Source organism: Dermochelys coriacea, chromosome 1, assembly GCF_009764565.3.
Source record: "Dermochelys coriacea isolate rDerCor1 chromosome 1, rDerCor1.pri.v4, whole genome shotgun sequence".
In the NCBI taxonomy this organism is placed as follows: domain Eukaryota; kingdom Metazoa; phylum Chordata; order Testudines; family Dermochelyidae; genus Dermochelys; species Dermochelys coriacea.
In genome coordinates, this window is record NC_050068.2 from 332,106,718 (window position 1) to 332,129,678 (window position 22,961).

The window sequence follows — 22,961 nt, forward strand, 5'->3', positions numbered from 1 at the left end:
AAGTAATCTCTCAATTGACTTTTTGATAAAGTAAGGATCACATTATCCCTTTCTGCCACAGCATTATCCTGGGAGCTCATGCTCAGTTGCTAGTCCAATATGATCCCAAAAGCCTTAATGCTCAAAACTGAACATAAGTGCTTTGCTGAATAGGAGTGGATTGATGAATCAGGGTCTTGGAGATGTCAGGAGCAGATCACTTTTGAAAGGTGACTCTCAAAGTATCCTTTAGATTTTGAATTTGGTCTTTATGCTTTATTTTAAGGACTGAGACCAGCAATATATACCATATGGTGTTTTATCATAGGATAAAAGTACAGTGATCCAGGATCAGATTCCGATAACCTTACTCACATGGAACATTAAATTAGGATTTGATCCAACTATTATTACATTCTGAATCAAAACAATTGCACTGAAACATTTGTTACAATCCATAGCCACAGAGATTCTGGATCCCATTTACAGTGGTGAAAATCAGGGGCAATACCACTGGGGTCAGTGTAGTTACACAAGCATGGAAGCAGTGTGCATGAGTCAGATTCAGACCTAGAATCTGGTTCATTAACTAACAATATATATCTTATCTGAAATAGAATTTATATCCTTAGCTTCTCAAAGCAGAAGACTCTACAGTCTATTCATTGAGCTAAAGAAGATCAGGGGCAGTTGATGAAGTTTTGTCATTTTTACCTACTTAGTGGTACACAGACAAGCCCACTCTCCCCAGCTGAGGCAAAGCTTGTCTGAGATTATCTGTCCAACAAATGGAGTTCAGATCTGTGACCACGCCCATGACAATCATAGACACCAGATGGCTGCAAACACGCAGCATTAGATATGTGATCATGAACTTAATAATCCATATTTATGTTGGAGATCCTTATAAGACCATACACAAACATAACCTCACACAATTGTTCTGAGGGTTAGTTAGTTAATGTTTGTAAAAAGCTTTGCAGATGTAAAAGCGTGCATAAATTCTAAGAAATTATACTTAATAGTAGTAATATTTAGTATCCTTCTCCTCATCAACAACAACTTCTGCTTCCAAAGAGACTTCTACCAAGTGACCCAAAAGAGCACCTGTCTTGTCATCAAAAGGATATTAGTGGTACATAAAAACTGATACTAAACAGTTAAAAATACTATAAGCAAATCTTAATCATGAGCACAAACAGTAGAAACAGCAACAATTACATTTTGCATTTACATCTCTCCTTTCATCGGAAGCACTCCATGTGTTTTGCAAACATTAATTTAGCCTCTTAGTACTCCAGTGTATAGTCAAGTATAATTATTCCTGCTTCAGAGATGAGGATGATGAGGCAAAGAAATTTATAGTGAAATCTTGGCACTATTGAAGTCAATATGATTTTTGGCATAGACTTAAATGGAGCCAAGATTTCACACTTAGTGACTTATCAAGGTGATACAGGAATTTTGTTGCAGAACTGGGAATCAAATTCAGATGTCCTTAACTCCCAGTATCTGTGGCTTAAGCACAAGTATATCTTTTCTCATTTGAAGTTAAGATTTTCAAATACTCAAACATACAGCGGTAACATGATATAGATAATGCTTCATAAAGACTACACTGCTATACCTAATTCATCAAAGTATGTTTCCGTTCCATCCTCGTCCATTACTGAGCACACAAGTCTTGCTTTCAAGAATGTTGTCCACTTGTTTACAAGACTACGCTGTCCACCAGTATCATTCTGAAAAGCAAAATGAATTTGACAAAAGTAAAACAAAGCAAAACTAAAATGTTAATCCCTGCAATCTTTTTTCAGGTTATTCTGATCCATCACCTAGCAAATACCATGCTTATATTAAAGAAAATAAACAGAAATAGGCATGAAGCAAACCCTGCTCCCAAACACCACCAAATCTGGGAAAACACAGACCCAATTATGAATGTAGAAATTGCGGATCTTGAGCAAACAAAGAGAGATTAAAGTTCCACTCTATAAAATGGCCTCACAGGGGTATCAGACAACAACAATGTTAACTTTACAAGCTTATGATGTTAGACCTCAGGCTTCAGGGTTTAGAACAATCTCTAACTATTGGGGATGACAGGAGAACTCATGCGGAGGGCTGATTATCTCAGATCTGCCTAATGAAAAGTTTTTTGCACCTTCTGCTGAAGCATCTGGCATGGACTCCTTCAGAAATAAGACAGAGGACTAGATGGACTCTGAGTCTTATCCATTATGGTAATTCCTATATTATCTATGTTTGTCCATGAGAAACTTTTCAACAAAGCCCCAAATGCCACTCCAATCAGATTAATTTAGATTTCCTCTCTCTATTCTTCAGTGGACATAATAGACAGAGCAGATCTTACAACTTTTCTGAGACTGTACAACAATCACCTGGAGACTCCTGTTTGTCAGCCAACCAGACAGTAAACAACATGTTTAATACTAGCTGTGATTACAAAAAACGTAGACAAAATTACCAATGAAGTATGAAAACACATATTTAATCCAGCTCTTGCCATGATGAAAAATGCTAACCAATTATTCAAATCATATTGTAAATGGCACTATTTAGAACTTAAATAAACATCATAAAACACTAACAAGTAACATTTATGCTACCATTACGAATCTAGTTTTCAACAGTTTAAATGCCTTCAATTTTGCACATTTGTGTCTATTACTGGTAAGCACAATTGATATTTGCAAGCCTAAAGTGGGTGCACAAGCATGACACAATCACGGCACTTTTGCATGCCTAGCCTTTGAAAATCAGGCTTTTAATAGTTTTTCTATAAAATCATTTTAAAATGTGTTTGCCGTATAGAGTAAGGATCACGGTGAATTATCTTAGGAAAATTTTAGGTGAAATCAGAAAAAATGTTTACGGCAAAATTCACCCCTTAGTCTCTTTCCCCCTCACCGTTCTCATTGACAGGGTCTGTAAAGATGAACTATTTTAGTTAACAGAACTAAAATTAAAGTACTGCTTTAACAGAGGCATTGATAGAAATGTGCATGTAAGATGAAATAACTGGTAAATCTTTATGATACCAGATTCAGACAAAATCTCATTAATGTACTATTCAGGTATTTGTTATCTGAGGGCAAGTGACCTGGAAGGCTCAAATAACCAATTTTGTTTTATTTAAAGCACACCAAAAATGGGAATATGTTTTGTTAAAACTCATCAAAACTATATTAAATTTTTGACCAGCTCTAGTTTTATTCTGCATTTCATGTGCATGTCTAAGAGGTGTTCTGCCCATGAAGGGGGAAAGTGACCTCTCTCATTTTAAACTGGAATAAAGCCTTTTCAGTAGCTTGTCCTTACTTTGTTTGCAGCTAGCACAGGCTCAAGAGGCTTGGGCATTAACTTTTGTGCTGCCAAAAATGCTATTAGAAAGATCTCCTTAACTGACCTAAAGTTAACAGAGCTCATGGCAAGTCAGGCTGACACCAGGAGACTTGTAGCAATGCTCACTCCTTATTGAGGTTGTTACAGACGTCAAGAATTATAACATTCAAAAACCAGTTGGAGAACAGTTCAATCTCTCTGGTCACTCGATCACAGACCTAAGAGTGGCTATACTTCAACAAAAAAGCTTCAAAAACAGACTCCAACGAGAGACTGCTGAATTGGAATTAATTTGCAAACTGGATACAATTAACTTAGGCTTGAATAGAGACTGGGAATGGATGAGTCATTACACAAAGTAAAACTATTTCCCCATGGTATTTCTCCCTCCCACCCCACCCCCCACTGTTCCTCTGATATTCTTGTTAACTGCTGGAATTAGCCTACCTGCTTGTCACCATGAAAGGTTTTCCTCCTTCCCCCCCCTGCTGTTGGTGATGGCTTATCTTAAGTGATCACTCTCCTTACAGTGTGTATGATAAACCCATTGTTTCATGTTCTCTGTGTGTGTGTATATAAATCTCTCCTCTGTTTTTTCCACCAAATGCATCCGATGAAGTGAGCTGTAGCTCACGAAAGCTTATGCTCTAATAAATTTGTTAGTCTCTAAGGTGCCACAAGTACTTCTTTTCTTTTTGCGAATACAGACTAACACGGCTGCTACTCTGAAACCTATCAACATGAAGGATCAGCTCTTGTTCCCTTTGGAATCTATAGGAGTTTGCATTGACTTCAGTATAAGCACAATCAGGTCCAAGTACTTTTAGAAGCAATCTGGACTTTATTATAACAACAACAACAACAACGTCCTAATAATGTTTAATGTCTTATTGAAAAATACCCAGAGGCCATTGGGCACCTAACCAAAAATACAAAAAATAGCATTATTATAAGACTAGGTCATATGTCATATTGAACTTCCAGAACAGGAACTGAGCAAAAACCAAAGTGCACACCCATTCCCCTGCACAGCCACATCACAAACCACAATGAATACAGGTTTCAGAGTAGCAGCCGTGTTAGTCTGTATTCTCAAAAAGAAAAGGAGTACTTGTGGCACCTTAGAGACTAACAAATTTATTAGAGCATAAGCTTTCGTTGAAGTGAGCTGTAGCTCACGAAAGCTTATGCTCTAATAAATTTGTTAGTCTCTAAGGTGCCACAAGTACTCCTTTTCTTTTTCACAATGAATACAAAACCCATATTAACCAGGGGTGGGGGGACCTTCAACTTGATCTCCAGTTTTGTTCCTAGGTAAGGGATAAAGAGCTTATCAGAAAAATAGAGCCTTTTACAGTTTTAATTTTACATGCATCCATATTCTCAGAGAAAGAGACAGCTGTTTCAATCATATTGCAAACAAAATTGACTCTGGTTACAGAAAAAGGGAAATACAGGCAATAACTAAGGCCCTGATTCTGCATGAAGATATGCACATGCTTAACTTTGACCCAGTGAAATCAATGAGATTAGTCATGTGCTTAAATTAAACATGTGCATAAAGTGCAACTGTTTTAAGAATAAAAACAATGTTTTCAAATGTCTTTACATATGGGAGATTTGATACTTCTGTGATTCCATAAAACTCGCATCTGAATTTTGGAAAGTAAAGCAAGCTTAGGAAGTCAATGTTATTAACAACACTGCACCAGACACTGAGGTGCACAGATTCATCAAGCACTAATATTCCTACTAAAATTGCAGATATATTCCAGATATATCTAACAAGGTCAGGGCTTGGCTGTGTACTCAACAGCCTTTCTTCTTAATTATGGAGATGGAAGCAGGAACAGGAAATTTGCTTGTAATTGGAATTAAAGGCTTTTAAATCATTTTAATGTAATGGATTCATTTTGATTATTCAATCAAGCCAGCAAATCAGCCCCTGAAAATTGAACAAAAAATTATTCTTACTGGGCATATTCTAGCAATCATTGAATGAATCTGTTTGGTGCTGCCACTGTTGTCTGTGAGCCTCTCTTTGAAGAAGAAGTACACTTTGGCATCATTAGGGTCTGTGCCATCTGGGATGAGATGAGCATCCACAAAAATAGGCTCTGAAAAGAGACAGATATACAGCAAACAATGTGTCAATATAAGCAACTCTTGACATCAACTGATCTCCCCGGGTACCTCCACAGAAAGCATCTGCTGCTACTGCCCAATGTGTTAGGACTTGGCCCTACTCATGTGTAAAGTTAAGCACTAGTGTCAGTGTTTTCAGGACAGGGATCTGGGATGGTTTCTGTAGACTCAAGTTGATACTAGAGCAGATCTGTCTCTGTTTTCAAAAAAGCAAGTCTGATGCAGAACCAGAAGTGCTAGTTTACTACAGAGATTGAAAGCCTTGCAGGAGAAGGATTCATGAGCAAATTAGAGAAGACTCTTTGAGGAAAAAAATGTGAGAAGAGAAACAACGATCTGAAAGGAAGAAAATGAACAGATTACTTTTCAAAACTATTAAATCAGAGGGTAAAGGTTGCTGTAGGGCTACTGAAAACCAAAGCAAGGGAGACTTTGAGGATGTGCAAATGCTTGGGGACTGAAGTTTCTGCAAATGTATTCATATTAGAAAATGGTGAACATATTGAAAGAAATATGCCATACAGTCTGAATGAGCACAGAGATAAAGGACTGCAGCGAGCTAGTGTCAAATTGTTTGTGCATCATAATATCACTGCAGACTACTTTTAGGTAGTCACAGGTATCAGTGTTGCAGCCTGCAGTACACTTGCTTTCCTTTGGCAATTTTCTTGGCTAAAATCTAATGAATAGCATTGGATGACCTATATTCTCCAGTCTGGAGGTCACTTACTTCCTATTATTCATGCCATTTGATTGGTTGATATCCAATACAAACTACTTTTGACTTTTTGGTGACTTCTAATGGAAAGGTTACATTTTCAGTTTTGGATATTTTCTGAACTCTTCAGTCCATTATCAATTAATATGTCACATTTCATTATGCTAGCTCAGGATGAATATGGAAATACATTGTGTGTGTCAGTCACCTTTTCCAAGCAATTGCATTATGCAGGTTTTCTAGCAATGAAGCGTTTTCTGTGCAGTCCATTTTCTAAGATACTTTGAGGAGAGTAGGCAAGCTTAAGAGAATGAAGACAACTAAAGACAAATTTTAGAAAACAGATAGGGTTTCCCTCTTTTGACATATTCCATTTATTCTGTTACAAAAAGTGCAAGTCAGTATCAAAACACGTGGTATCACATTAATTATGAATAAAAAGAATAGACGTGTTGGGATTTGCCCAGTAAAATTGCATGAGGTAGAAAAAACAGACTGGTTCCCATCAATGTACCTCAGCAGGCTTGGCAGCTATAAATGCAAATCTTCAAATCAGAATGATAAATCTGGCGTATTCCTATTGTGTGAAATCCACCACTGTGCAGAGTGCCAGCACAAAACCTATTGCATTTGATTAACTTTAACCCAGTGAAATCAATGGGACTATTTATGTGCTTAAAATTAAGCATGGGCATAAAGTGTAGCTGTTTTAAGAATAAAATAAAGCACGTGTATAAGAGATCCTGGCCCCACTGAAATCAGTGGGAGGTTTCCCATTGATTTCAATGGAGCCAGGATTTCACCCCTTGTATCTCACCCTTGCACATAGAATAGAATCATAGAATATTTGGGTTGGAAGAGACCTCAGGAGGTCAGCTAGTCCAATCCCCTGCTCAAAGCTGGACCAACACCAACCCAATCACCCCAGCCAGGGCTTTGTCAAGCCGGGCCTTACAAACTTCTAAGTCACAGAGGTGACTTTTCCTCATTTTGCCATTTTATGACAATCACATAGTTAATAAGTTATTTAAATTTACTACAGTTGATAATTAAATGTCAATAATATGAATAAAATTTTCCAATGTCAGATGATCTCAAATTATTAGGAGTTAAGAAGAAACTTCTATGGTTGGCAGATTATCTCACATCTGTCTATAACAGACCCTTTCCTCTGTAGTAGCTAGTTTTAGCCACTTCAGGGACAGCGTATTGGAGAAGGTGAACCATGGGTCTCATCCAGTATGGCAATTCCCATGTCATATAGAATTCCTATTCATCATATAGTGTGCATTGTCTGTGGCATGTTTTTATTCCTATTTCTTGCCCACAGTTTCCCTTAGTAGGTTAATTTTAGAATGGGAAATAAAGAACTCTTTTGTTGAAAACAACCTTTCTCTTAGTCACATATCAAAAGCTTTAATGAAACAATCATCTTACCACTTAGCCACTTAGAATTGTGTTGGTCAGTTCTCACTGCGTTCCGTTTGGTTAAACTGCGAAAAATGGCTGCATCGGTCCCCATGAAATCTATGTACATTCCTGAAAACAGCTCTTCATCTATAGAAAGTAGAAAAGGAAAAGGGAAAAAAAACATGAATGTGTTTATATTGGCTTTTTGGGAAATCCATTTCTAGTGACCTATTTTTGTTTCAGACAGTGCCAGTTCTTTATTTGCATAGCAATCACTACACAGAAATATTGGTCGGGTGAGAGTGGAGTTTCCTCTGAATCATGGAGCAATCATCTAGCCGAAGGAGGAAGCCTCAGATGTTACTAAGAACTTTAGGGAACTTCATAATTAAATATTATGAAGCAGCTAACCAGATGTGTAGTGAACCTTCCATTTGAAACTCAGCTTAGCAACTGAACTTGCATTGCTAAACACCAATGCACAGACAGGGTAATAGTATTAAAAGGAATCAAATTCAATTTTTTAAAAAAGTACTTGAAAAAGCTTCTGTGTTATGGAAGTAGCCAAAAATACTGGGCCAGTATTTGCAAGTGTAAATTGGCATAGCTCCAACTGAAGTCAATGGAGTTGCTGCTCTTTTGAAGGCTGACTTTGGACTCAAGCACGATTCTGTAATGCAGAAACTGGATAAGGATGCTATGAACCTGGCTCAGTGTAATAGGAAGCAACAAATACCCACATTATATACTAGAGTCAGAGTAAATTTCAATGTTTCCTGTGTAGGAAATTAGACATGCAACTTTTATTTACTTTAATAGGATTAGGCACCTAAATTCCCTGCGCAGGACTCTGAAAATTCAGCCCATATGTCTATCTATTTCCATTGGCTAATGGCAAGGCAACCCCAGAGAACAACACAGTAGCTAAAATAATTTTTAACTTTCATGCTGGGAGCAGTGGCTGAACGACTCCCAGACAGCTAGGTCCCTTGATGTTTTCACCCAAATGCCTGGGCTGCCATGAGGGTGTGTGGTCAAGCTGGCAAGAGCCACAATACTGAAGCAGTTGAGGCTTTCTTTACTGTTTTGTTTGTTCTGCAATAAGAAATACCAGTTCACCTTTGAGACATGAAAACTCTGGAGGGTTTTTTTTTTCCCATTGCTTGGTAGGTCATGAACCAGATCCCTACGGATTAGGCAGTAGGTAGTGCATTGTGTCACCTACATGTCTTTCCCTTAGCTGGGGATCAGTGTATGACGGAATCCATTGTGCAGGGGTAGCAACAAGTAGAGTAGAGAGGAATTTACACAATGTGGTTTGTTCCACTATTTATATCTATATATAGTGCTGTTAGATCAACAGCGGCTTATTATGAATCTTTCTACATCAACGTGATTGCCCCCAGAATCACCTGGTGTCTTATTCCTATTGCTAAATAGATTGGCTGCAATGGATCATGCCTATGGCTCTCACAGAGCTGGAAAAAAAATAGAAAGGCTGGAATGGGGCTATGGAATTCTTAATCCTATTGCATACCAGCTTTATTAGTTATGTCTTAAGCATTCCTAGAGCCTACTAGTCTAATCAGGTATCAAATGATATCTGTCAGCTCCACTTCCTTTTGGTTTAATGCTTAAATTTTGCACAACAGTTTGTCTTTGCAGAGTAACCAATTCACACTGTTTCTCTTTGTTACTGGGGGAATTACTGAATTGATGTATGTCTGCTCTTGTAAATACCTAGGAGCATTGGTTGCAGAAAGAAAGGGGGTGTGCATGTTAATTATGCCTTGCCTACCCAAAGATACATTTTTCATAGCTTTGCTTCTAAAGCATTTTTGTAGACTGGTGAATTTATCCTACCTTCTAATTTGTTTGTCATGTGGTGTTTTCCTCTATGGGGCCATTCACTTTTCCTGTTGTATTTCAAGCTTATGTTCTGTGTTGCATAGGTGGAAGGCAATGCCAGAAATTGACAAGAAACAGGGACCACACGATAAAACATTTATGTCAGTACACTTTACTCGTTCCAGCAGCATTGCTCAGTGTAAGAAGAGGGAGGAAAGAAGGTCTTGTGATTAAAGCACTTATCTAGGCCTCAGGAGCTCTGGGTTCAATTCCCAGCTCTGTTTTTGGCTTCCTAGTTACTCAGGCTCTCTACTCCTCCTTAGTAGTAGTATAGTTCTCCAATTGGTTGAATCTTTTAAAAAAGAAGAAACTTTTTAAAGTGTGAGCACTGTGCATTGTGGAACCCAAATAATTCAAAGTTCAGGGAGAAATACTGCTTTGGAGATTAACTAGATATCGGGGGCTTGCTCAGTCACGTAACTGGGAGATTAAAGCAGATAAAGTAACTTCTACTAAAATGAAGAAAACTCCCATGAGACAAGCCTTTGTCCTACTGTGTGTACAGTATCTTAGAAAAGAAGACTTTAATGGGCATTCATAAACCTCAGGATGAAAAAAAAAGAAAGTCTCTATTCTTTGACGGCAGTAACTCATTTAAGAATGTGAAAACCATAATTGGTGTTTATGAGTGGACTAGGCTATAACTGACTTTGATCAAATTCCTTTACATGCTGCACACAGATCATTGATGAGGTAAGATGGAATGCAACCAATTATTTAAAGAGGCAGAGTATCATGCTAGAGAAGTGACACTTTCCCTTCTTCCATGCAGACTGGAATCCCCTTCTGCTTGCATCTCTGCTCACTACCATGCCAGGTGGCCTTGGAACTTTATATTTTTGCAGGTAAGATGCAGAAATAATTCTGTTCAGTTCCTTGTCTTTGATAGAGTTTTGAGGAGAGAACCAAGGACCTGTCCCTGGAGCCCTACTCTTTCAGGTGAATGCCTGGCACTTCAACTGTGGTACCTCTCATTGACTTCAAAGGGAGCTGAATGTCTAAGACACCACATGGTACTACCGTGAAAACCCAGGGCTAAATGTCTTGCTATATTGTGTGCACTTGCTATGAAACTCAACATACTGTACACAGAGGTCAACAGAATTCTTCCCTTTGTTTAAGAAAATCCTAAATAAGTTTGAGAAATCTGTGCAAGTTCTGCTCTTTCCCTTGGTAAAAACACACTATGTTTGGGCTGCTAATTTAGGCTATGTCTATCCTAGGTGTGAATAGCAGTGCACACCAAAGTGCTGTCCTGTAACTCCCCCATGTGGATTCTGCAGGCACCAACTCAAAGATTCCCAATTCACATTTATGTAGTCCTTCATTAATACCCACTAGCAATCTATTAGTTCACACCCATAGCTCCACACAGGGGAATTACAGCATAGCACTTTGATGTGCATTGTTATTCACACCCCTGCAGTCAAAACTGTGGGGCAGCACAGATGGGCCCTCAGAGATCAGGGATTAGATACAGATTCAACATGCGAGGCTTTGGAATCAGTAGTCTCTGAACACGCTGAAAATCTAAACGGCAAAGTATATGTCTACACTGCACATTCAAGAGCACATGTGGCTCAAGTGGCTGTAGCATTGTCTGTGCTGCAGGCAGCTGCTGCTCCGACCTGGCTGCTAGCATAGTCCTCAGAATGTACTGCAGGCTGTGAATAGGGAGAGGGCAAACAAAACAACCGATTGAGCATGCTTAATGAATTCAGGGCAACGTTTAAATTAATCATCTAAGCCCTGCCATTCCAAAGTAAATTCTTTTAATTCCTTGCTGTGAAAGCCCAGTGAGGAGTTCATTATGGACTAACTAACCCAGAGTTATGGTTAACGCATATCTTGCTGCAATCTGGGAGATCTGAGGGTCTGATTACCCCTTTCCCTGTGCCTGCTCTGATCTTTTTCACCAATGCAAAGCCAGTGCAAGTGAGGATAAAACGGCTGCTAAATCAAAGTGATAGGGCCTGATTCTCCTTTTGCATACAGGCCATATTACATTTCCATCCACTTGAAGGCTCTTTATACTGTCACCAGAGTGTAAAATGGTCTTAGTGTAAACCAGAATTAGGCCTGTAGTGTTTTACACCCACTTTGCACAGATGCAAGGCAAAGGGAAAATCTGGCCCTTAATGTGCTGGCATTTTTTCCAGCCCATAGACCATTGGAGATCAGGCATGTTGAAGTGAGGATATGTTGATTTCTCCAAGTGGAATTTGTGTGCTGTCCTTTCATTCTCTTTCAAGGTGAAATTCACCCCTGTGCAAAAGACTACACCAGGCCTATGCCCCACTTAAATCTCAACAAAGAGCTTAGGTGGGACTGAAGTGGGGCACAGGCCTTGTGCTGGCCCTGTGTGCCAAAGTTTCACTCTCACTGAACACTCTGCCAGACAACCTACAGTGAGATGTCAAGGGAACCAGCTGTCACACTCTCTGCCCTTTCAAATGGAAGTGAATTGCTAAATTTATAGTCAATGATACAGTAGGGGTGAAGGGGTAAGTAAAAAAAGCCAGCTGCAGAGTGAAGAGCCTGGCAGTAGCTGGTGTCCTCAATAGCAGAGACAACAAATATGAAATGCAGAATAACTCGAAAGACTCCAGCAGGCTTTGCTTCCCTAACTACATGACAATGAGACGCAAGAACTGGCTATGATGAATGAAGTCAAAAAGTTTTTAAACATAAAAAAATGGTTAAGATATCTAAAAGCTGAAGCTAACCCTGAGAAAATGTGAAAGATGAAAAGGGGACAATCTCTTGCTCTCTATTCCTCCTTCCCTCGTTGCTGCTTCCTTCTGCATTTCCTTCACACATCCATGCTTAGCTCCAGGCAGGCCTTCAGGAGATGCCTGACAAGCAGTATGAACACAATGGTTTCCTTTTCACAGAGTGTGCCCTGTGCTCCATTTGTTTATGACACCCCATCATTTCACACTCTGCTCAGTAATAATGATTTAAGCCTCCAGGATCCTTGGTTATTTTACTTACTGATCATAACAGATACTGTGTTCACATTAGGGTTGAAAGAGCAGCGCCCCTTCCCCGATTCACACTTGGAGTCAATCATGAAGACTTGCTCCTGTAATATAGACATGCATGTCACTGCTGGTATTTAGAAACCTTAGAAAATGAAAATAAAGTCAGAGAGGCCTTTTTTCTTTTGTTGTTCTCCACACTAAGAATAGTCAGCACGGTTGTGGATTTTTGCTTTACTACTTACAATAAAACTGTCTTATGCTGAGTTTTCATTATCTTCTCACTTGTACCCAATTATTTTCACTGTAATTACAAATGCAATAAACTCTCAGATGAAGGAAGTGTCCTCCGAGTTTAGCTGAGCTGCTCTGTCTGTGGTCCACCTAGCTTATATGTTGGCAATAACATCTGCAGACATTTTTTCTATAGTCTTGAAATTACCTATGAATTACTTGATAAATTCATTGTGATATTTATATCAGGGGCCTAGTGTAAAGCACTTGCAATAGACTATTCTAGTAATAATATACAAGAATGCAAGCCTCTCTTTTCAACTGTCAGCTTGCCATATTATAAATCAAAAGGGTCTAGATTTGTATGGCTATTCAGATGTTGCTGTGCTCAGTGTCGCAACGCCTAACTGATTTAGAAGTCTAAATCGCATTTTCAAAAGGGATTTAGGCATTTAGGAATCTAAATGTCATCAACAGTCAATGGCATTTAGACTTCTACATGACTAAATCTCTTTTGAAAATGACATGTAGGCTCCTAAATCAGTTAGGCATTGCAACACTGAGTGCAATGACACCTAAACAGTTTTAAAAATCTGGGCCTGTCTCCTTATCTCGCTTCCAAAATAATTCCTAAAGCACACTCATTTTCTTCAGAGCATTGTCTCTTGGATTACACTCATTGCTCAGACACTATGATGGTAGGTGCCTTATAGATAACAAAAGCAAGTGTAGGACTAGCTCTCTTGCTGCTGTTAGAAGACTGAGCAATCTTGTTTAGATGGTATAGGTCATGCACAGCACTACAATTCAAAAATGGGTAATGTGTTTAGGTTAAGAAGAAGCAATCTGGACCTTTACCTGCTCCTTGAACAGAAGCAATCTTTGATTAACTCGCTTTCCCACCCCATCTTGGTGTCCCTCTTAATTTACTGACTCCAGCCAGTACCAGAAAAAGAACTGCCAGGATAAGAAAGGATTTTAGGCTATTTCTGTTTCAACCAGGAACACGTAATTCACAAATATTCACAAGAAGGCCAATCACAATGAAGGTTTTGTGATGTGGATGCCAATCCAGAAGAAACTGGAATGAGTTATGCGATGCTGGCAGACCAGGTGCCAACTCATGCCAAGGCCTCCAGGTCTCAGCTGAACACTGACAAATACATAGCTGGAACCAGTCTGGCTCACCTGTGTGCGAGTACTGTTAAATATGTATATAAATATAAAAATGTACTTAGTGTTCAAACTTTAACGCAAGCAGAAATTCACAAGCATTAATTCGCAAGCATTCCATAATCTCACTTATAACACATGTATCCCATGTTATAAGGGAACATTCAAGTGTTTGCTCTGCAGGGCGTGAGCAGGATTTTAAATTTGACCACTTTTGGAGGGGCACATTAAACACACACAATTGAAAGGTTCATGTCACACCCCCTCCTCCGCACCACCATCCAGATTTCTCGGGATGCCTCTGGCAGGAACGTGCAACACCAAGGAGGCAGTGGCTCCTGCAGCCTGGGCAGGGAGGAAGCAGCACAGCAGTTGCCTAACAAAAGAAGGCCCATAGACACCAGACAAGCCATTGTGGAACATCAGAGGACAAAAGATTTTCTTGATTGCTCCCCCACTGCTAGGAAGAGGAGACATGCAACTGAATTCCTCCCAGTGGCTGAATTTGCAACTCAAAGAGAAGTGGCGAAGGGATAAAAAGCCCTAAGGAGGAAAAACTGCATTTTTTATGTTGCTTGGACTCTGAGGGGCAAGGATTATTAAGCATACACAAAAGATCCCCAGTGCTTTGCCTGGGTTAGCCATAGAAGCTTCTATTGCCCTCTGAAACTTAAGATGGGAACTCATTTGTGTGTGTATGTGTTTACCTGCTTTAACCTTGTAAATAACTTTTTATTTCATTTTTCTAGTTAATAAATCTTTAGATAGTTTATTATAGGATTGGCTACCAGTGTTGTCTTTGGTGTGAGATCTAAGGTGCAATTGACCCCGGATAAGTGACTGGTCCTTTGGGACTGGGAGAACCAGAATATTGCTGTGATCTTTGGAGTAAGGGACTGTCTATCACAAAGGTAAGCTTATCTGAGTGGCAAGATAGATCAGAGTACCCAAGGGGACTATCTGTGACTCCATGTTCAAGCTAAGATAGTGCCCGACGAGTTCATGCTTGATCATGTGTTGGCAAAATCTAAGTACAAAACGCACAAGCAATATGGGGTTGATACCCTGCTTCTTAACAGTCTGCCCTGAGGTTGGTACTCACACTCTTGAGCCACTGTAAGACAGCTTGACAAGAGCACCAACTCATTACTTACTCCTTCCCTAATAAGACCAAGCACAATGGAACCTAGATGCCACACGGCCACTAAACAACTATTTGAGGGTAATAAATTTGGTCTCTACTAATTTGAGACAGATTTTTAAAAGCTGCAAGTTCCCAAATTCCATTACTTATCTATCTAATCTAATGCTGTGGAATCTTATCTATGTATCCCATCACTACAGTCAGTAGACAGATCTTCTAAACAAAGTTTTGAACCTAAGTATAAGTCTATGTTCTCTGTTTTCTTAATGAATATGTAGTTTGATACTAATGTATATTACTATTTTATACTTATTGTACACTACTCCAAAATGCCCAACTGTTACTCTGGCAATTTGCCAGGAGCCCCAGGACCACATATATTTTGCAAATGTGTTGTTATTTTTTCTTAGCCCATCATAAATCCACACAGCCATACCATTTGCTTCTACTTGTACCTACTCTGATATTAGAACAACACTTGGTTAAGTTCACAGTAATCACATTCTGCAAATGATTAGCCTTTTCCTCACCTGTTCTTGCAGGGGGAGTTTAACACAAGTCTACATTTTATGATGGCAAGAGTAGCATTCAGCTCTGCAAAGAACATTTTCCTTTGGCCAGTGTATCAAGGCACAGAATGAGAAAGGGAAGCAAAGAATGTTTTCATAAACTGCGTCAGGGAAATACAATTTAACCAGAGATGGCCAAATGCTGCCTCCCTAGTGAGGGCTCTCTAGCTGGGAACACGATGCTCTCTTATTGCAATCATGTATTAACCAAAACTTGAGACCTGGCTCCCATGAGTGCCAGGCTATGGTGCTGTCATGTTGGGTGGTGTTTTATGGTTTCCAAGGAGTGTTTGCAGCAGAAATAGATGTGCCTATTTAAAATAGCAATTTTACACCTGCAAAAACAACCATTTGTTTGTGGAAAACAGTGACAAATTCAATGTGAAATCATGGTTTTTGCAAAAGCAAAGGAAACATAACTTCTCAATAGTCCCATCAGCATGACATAATTTTTCACTCAGCTCTCCTAATTAGGCATTTGCAATAGGTACAGAGGGAAATACTTGAATTTAAATCTGTACTCTTTAAAGTTCTTTGCTATTGTTGGCCTGTGCAGTACCAGCAATGAGAGTGCAATGCCTAGTCAAGTGTCTGACAGACTCCAGACGTCTGAGACAGCAGTTTATTTAATCAATTGTTCCTAGGCATGTAGCTACAGAGACAAGCTAAGTGAAGCCAACTCTACTCTCCAAGACGTGTCTTTATTTTTAACTTCAGAATTTTAACATCTTGCATCATCTTGAAGCCTCATGTGTTATTTAAAGTTAAATCACTTTTCTGACAACAAAGAAATCGTCAGATTGAATATTTCTGTAGTGCACGGTATAACTGCTACATACGTTTTAAAAGATATCATATTGATTATTCTACAGATGGGATCACTTTCAATTTTAAAATTAATTTCCTGATTAAATTAAATTAGAATTAATGTCACCAGGATGGAATGACTGAAAGTTCCTAATTAGTTGAGAGCGGAAGAGTAGATTTCTATTGTAGAGAGATCCATTCATTCCAGAGATTCATTCCAGTGGTTCTGTGCTTTTGAACCCAGGCTCCTAAGCCCCAATGGCAGACCGCCTTCTAGGAGTGGAAGTACAGCGATTCAGTCTGCAGAGTCTACTTGGGGGCCTGGAGCCAGCCAGTGCTCCCCCAAATTACCATGGGGACCATTCTATGGAAGGATGGGGCTAGGCCTGCCAGGAGATGCACTGATCTGTAACCCCTCCAAGCAGTTTGTGTTTGAGGGTTGAGAATTTTGAATACAGTCCTCTCCCTTTGAAATCAGTGGCCAAACCCACATGGACTTCTACAGAAGCAGAAGCAGACATTTACAGCTGCCTTCCCGTGGCAGAACTCAACTCTAGCACTGCCTGCCCTTCCTCTACAGCACAGCTGTTTCTCCATGTACATGAAAACATACCGCTCCTTCCTGTGCCTGTAAGAGTCAGTCTGACCCAAACTCTACCACAATGCCAGGACTCAGATGAGAACTTTCCTTTTTCCTTCTCAATACTCCATGTATTGCTTACTACATTGTACAGAAACAAACATTTCATTTTCAAATCATGAAGTCTTTGGAAAATGCATTTATGAAACTCCTGGGCTTTTACATGTTTAACCAATACAAGCAAATTGAAAGCAGGCAAACTAACTCAGGTAATAGAGTAGCAGCCATGTTAGTCTGTATTCGCAAAAAGAAAAGGAGTACTTGTGGCACCTTAGAGACTAACAAATATATTTGAACATAAGCTTTCGTGAACTACAGCTCACTTCATCGGATTCATTTGGTGGAAAATACAGTGGGGAGATTTATATACACACACAGAGAACATGAAACAATGGGTTTTATCATACACACTGTAAGGAGAGTGATCACTTAAGATGAGCCATCACCAGCAGCGGCGGGGGGGCAGGGAAGGAGGAAAACCTTTCATGGTGACAAGCAAGGTGGGCTATTTCAGCAGATAACAAGAAACTGAGGAACAGTGGGGGGTGGGGTGGGGGAGAAATAGCATGGGGAAATAGTTTTACTTTGTGTAATGACTCATCCATTCCCAGTCTCTATTCAAGTCTAAATTAATTGTATCCAGTTTGCAAATTAATTCCAATTCAGCAGTCTCTCCTTGTAGTCCAGCCTTGCAGCATCTATTCAGGCACAACTTTTCTTGTCAATGAGGCTTCATTGGGAGTTCTACCCGAATAGAGATTGCAGGTTCAGGATTGTAGGTCCCCATCCTGCAAACACTTACACTGGTGAAAAGAAAAGGAGTACTTGTGGCACCTTAGAGACTAACAAATTTATTAGAGCATAAGCTTTCGTGAGCTACAGCAATGCATCCAATGAAGTGAGCTGTAGCTCACGAAAGCTTATGCTCTAATAAATTTGTTAGTCTCTAAGGTGCCACAAGTACTCCTTTTCTTTTTGCGAATACAGACTAACACGGCTGCTACTCTGAAACCTGTGATTACACTGGTGAGTATTTGGCCCACAGGAGTAGTCCTATTGAACTTAACAATACTACTTCCATGGATAAATGCTTGCAGGATGGGGAATAAGTGAGGGACCTTACTGAGTTTTCTTCTACTGATATTTATTTCCAAAGATTTCTCCCAGTTTTGGATGACAAATTAGGAATGAATGAACCAGTTCAGATAAAATGAGAACTAGCCAAACCTTACCCCACAGTCTGAAGTGAGCTTTTCCTGAGGCTAATACTATCAAATCATTTTCTACTTTTATGCATGTCATGCTCTCTGGTAGCATAGCTGGGACTGGAAACAGAAGTGTCAGAAAACCAGGAGAATGGCTGTTCCTGTGCTATTTGTAGCCTGACTGGACAAAGTAACCTCATGAGATCTCCAAGCCCAGTTTCAAGACTCATCCTCATTGGATAAGTGTATTTACCCAGCACTAAAAATATCCACCACAAAGAGCATGGGAACAATGAATGAAAACACTTACCTCAGACCTGCGCCCTCTGTTGAGGTATGTGCATACTGGGCTGAATGCTCCACTCCCACAGACGTATAAATGGGTGCGATTGAAGGTCTGTATCACGCGTACATAATTTCCACAGCCATGCTGTAGGGAAAGAAAAAGACTCTTAATAAATATGCATGCAGACAAAATGTATTGGGAAACACTAAGAAATAGGAACAGCTGATAATTTTAATGATGTCCTTGTCAACTTCTTTATTGCAATACTTTCTGTTGCAATTAGTCTCATTAATTAGGATAAACTCTGTTGCTCCCTTTCTCATTCCTTGTATAGAGCCAAATCCATGACCCCTGTCCGAAACCTTCAGTCAACAGGCTTTGTGCAAGTGTTGGGGGCTGGAGCAGGGACTCTTGTTCTCAACTGAAAAGCTATGGCTACTTCACTTCTCTTCCACGGGGAGTTTTGGCCAGCAGGGCTACATAGCCCTAAACCTACAAGCCATGCCTGTGCCCTTTCTTCCAGCCTGTTCTGCTCTCCGGATTGCCATGGATGGGCCAGCATGGAGTATGCAGAAACCAAGGACTCTCCATTTCAGCTTCTCTATAGCCCGCTCTTTTTGCTCAGAGAACCACAGCATATCAGGGCCATCCACAAAGAGGTCCTGATCCTTTCCCCACAGGCAAGGAGTAATTCTCATTTACTTCAATAGGAGTTACCCATATCCTGCAAAGGGAGAATCAGGCCCCCGAGGGAAAGCAGGCTTTTGCTCTTAATCTGCAGTGTCCTCAAGGAAGTCTCTGTAAGGAGGTCATGCCTTTTCCCAGTTATTGCTGTTAAACACCACCAGTTCAGAGGTGGAAGCCGTTGGGAAAAAACAGCCCCTATTACTTGTCTAGACAACTTCCCTCCAAAATAATAAGAGCCTGAGAAGCTCGTAGCATGAGCAAATCCCCAATGGATGTGAAATGTTGCCTGATATTGAAAACCTGATTTAACGATTTCAAAGCAGCATACATAGAGCAAATATACAGGAAAGGTCAGCGATGATCTGCATTCTGCTTTGAGCAGGGAGTTGGACTAGATGACCTCCTGAGGTCCTTTCCAACCCTGATATTCTATGATTATCTCCCATTCTCCTGCTAGCATCCCTTTCCTTTCAATCCCCCTTTTTTGATACTGATCAGCTGCTGCTGCACTTTAGATTAGCTCATGTACCCAGATGTTTCTTTTCCATACTTTTAGTTATCAATAGCCCAGTTCTGCCCTCGTATTCAACTGGGTAACATTCCTTGAAGTCACTGAGAACTGTTTTTTTACACCAAATGCATCCGATGAAGTGAGCTGTAGCTCATGAAAGCTTATGCTCTAATAAATTTGTTAGTCTCTAAGGTGCCACAAGTACTGCTTTTCTTACTGAGAACTGTGTGTGCTTAAAGAGCTCATGGTTGGAACCTAGGCCATCAATCACTCCCATGCTAATCATGGGAGCTAATCCTTCCTCAACAGGTTGACCATTTTGTTTATATTTGAAGACATTCACATTTTCAGTTCAATATATAATGGCACTCTGCTATGACACCTGTTTATAAAGGCACCCAGAAAGTGGTTATATAACTGTCAGGCGTTCTGTGCTGGTGGGAAAAAAAGCTTCCCCATTAGGAATGCGGTGCAGCAAACAGCAAGGAGGTTTAACTGTTATTGCATTAAATGAGTTATTATGGGAGCCTTATCAAAATAGACAATTTTCCTAAAGCTGAGAGCTGTCCCTATATCCTTCCACTTCCTCACATCTAATAAGTCACTGCTGCGCCTCAAGAGCTGCTTGGCTATGCGGCCGTGCTGTCAAAATCAGTCCGGCACAGGAAATATCTCAGTGTTGTCTACTTGTGCTTTGGGTGAAGAGGAGGAGAGGAGCTAGTCAAAGACGCACTACTGGCTCATATGTATGATGTAACTTCATGCCAGGAAGGCAGAATGCTGCTTCAATGTTTGTTCCTGTCAATGGGGGCTTTACAGGAAGGAACAGCTCTACTTAAAGGATTCTGTGTTGGGTAATCTTATAAAAAAGCTCCTTGGAGAGTAAGACAGGGAGACTATGGTTTGATGAATAGTACCTGAGTGTAACACAGGGTTGTTCTCTACTGTTACCAAGGATAAAGCCCCTCCAGTAATCATTGTGTCTTCTTTTCACAGTATCTGCAGCCAGGGTATGGAGATAGCTAGAGGAATTTGACATTCCTTTAAGGACAGCATTGTAAGCTCATGTTTTAACTTTTACTGTGCCCTCATCTCTCCTCTGTGGTGATTAACAGGCCGGTTACACAATCTGGCTCAATACAGATTTTCTGAGATTTTAATTTTGCCTCACAGAATGAGGTCAGGGAGCCGGTTCTGAAATTGTTCTTTCGATCCCTTGCTGATGTTTATTATTCTCCAGTGTAGCGCCAATGATCTCTCCCTATGATTTTATAAATGATTAATCTGGGTGATTCTCTTACAATCCCCATCCCATTAAAACAGGGCATTGTAACTTAAATCCTTTAAAAAAAATAGCATTGGAACCTGAAGATCTTTGATTCAGCAAAACGTATCTTTTTAGTATCTTATTTGCCCTTTCTAGCTATTATGTTACCTTATTCTTCTTTAATGTCTGACTTGTCTGAGGTTACATGATAGCACAGAGACAGCTTTGGTTGGGAATGCAAATGATCAATTTGTCATGAGCTCATGTGTTACTGGGTATTTCCACTGCAAATAATGTCAATAATCGTGAAATTGGGGTGAATTCTTTGGAATCTTAAATTGCTTTGACAAGAATTGCGCTTGATTGATTTTGTCACATTTAGCTGATAAGGTATCATTTCTCTTCCCCCTTCGGAAATTTTGATAAAAGCCATGGCCTCTAGAAAAAAGACTGGGAATTCTGCTTAAACTAAGCTTCATTTTGGCTTTCCATATCTCTTCAGTAGTAGAGGCAGATTTCTTATACTTGAGAAATATTTCCAGAATTGATGAATGTCTCTGATATAATAATTCCAACCCAGATATTCATGTCCTCCCATAATGGTTATTACAATGTGCTACCTATTGGAATTTTGACTTTCAGCTAACATTACTTGTGTTCAACAGGAATAGAATATAATGGCTAAGTTTCTGATGGGGACTAGAGAATGTATTTGTGCTATCCTATTTATGCTGATACCTATTGAATTGTGGACGTACTATATAAACCTTCACCAAGAGGGACACTAATTTTTGAATATTAGTGATTGCTCACTTTTCTAGACATTGCCTGAAGTAAAGTATGCTTGCATTTGCATATGTAACTTTTTGCATTGTCAATCAATTAGTTACTATGCATTGGCTTTTTGGGAGCTACTAGATTTTGAGCTCACTATCAATGGTGTAAATTAAGAGTATTTCCAACAAATTCAGTGGAATAATACCAATGTAAAACAGATACAAGTGAGATGAAAATCCAGCCCATTGACTATTTAAAAAATCAAGAATGCTCAACTGAACTCCAAAAACAAGTCAATGGCGAAGAGTCCAATTGACTTCAATGAATTTTTGATCAGACCCATCTCTGATTTCAATGGAAGCAGAAGCTGGCTTTTTAACTTCATAGTAATATGTTTGGACAGACTTTTATTTCTTATTAACTCTTTAGGGTGGACCAATTGTTAGGGTCACATATTTAAAGTGTCTTCACCCAAGACTTTAGTTTTGTACCTGCAATTTTGGATCTACAATGAATGACAGACACAAAAAAGCAGATGGAATTAAATGTGAGTGCAAATGATAGGATTCCCATATTTTAAATACTTGATTGGGCTTCTGGTAGAATGCGGAGACAATCAATTACAGAGGCTGTATTTAGCAATGTATCCTTTATTGCTAATCACACTGTAAAGCATCCCGAGATGCTTCGTTATGGAAAAATGCTATAAAAGTCTCACTCTTGAGTAATCAACTTTAAAAGAAACTCCTTGGAAAATAGAGATTTGTGGGGTTTGTTTGTTTTGTTTTTTTGTTTTTTTCCATGGAGTACACATTTTGTATATTGCCCTCAAGGCAAAGACACATTCCATGCTGTGATGTATTCTTGCTGCAAAAAGGGTCACTATATGTTTGGAGACTTGAATAAGACTGATGATCTCACTATATTAAAAAAAATCCCCAAACTTAAACCAACCCATAACTCTTAAAATGCAATTATATACTGCTCTATGTTGTATTCTCTATGTTTAACGCAGTTTAACAAGCTACCAGATCCAGGCTGTTGCAAGTTGTAACAGCAACCATGTAAAGAACTACTAAAATATAGAGGATGACACATATGCCTTAAGAAAAGCCACATATTTTAATTCTATAATAATCTAGAAAGGAAAAACA

General features: G+C 39.5%; 1 protein-coding gene across 2 annotated transcripts in view; it reads right to left on the reverse strand.

Annotated features, from left to right (window-relative positions):
* The window catches only part of SEMA3C (semaphorin 3C), a 161,914-nt gene that overhangs the window by 39,836 nt on the left and 99,117 nt on the right, over window positions 1-22,961 (reverse strand). For both annotated transcript variants that reach the window (XM_038384679.2, XM_043497938.1), the window contains exons 5-9: window positions 18,590-18,709; window positions 12,521-12,611; window positions 7,646-7,765; window positions 5,320-5,462; window positions 1,607-1,721 (exon numbers count right to left, since the gene is read on the reverse strand). In XM_038384679.2, coding sequence (XP_038240607.1) covers window positions 1,607-1,721; window positions 5,320-5,462; window positions 7,646-7,765; window positions 12,521-12,611; window positions 18,590-18,709 — 589 coding nt within the window. The remainder of the gene's footprint in view (window positions 1-1,606; window positions 1,722-5,319; window positions 5,463-7,645; window positions 7,766-12,520; window positions 12,612-18,589; window positions 18,710-22,961) is intronic.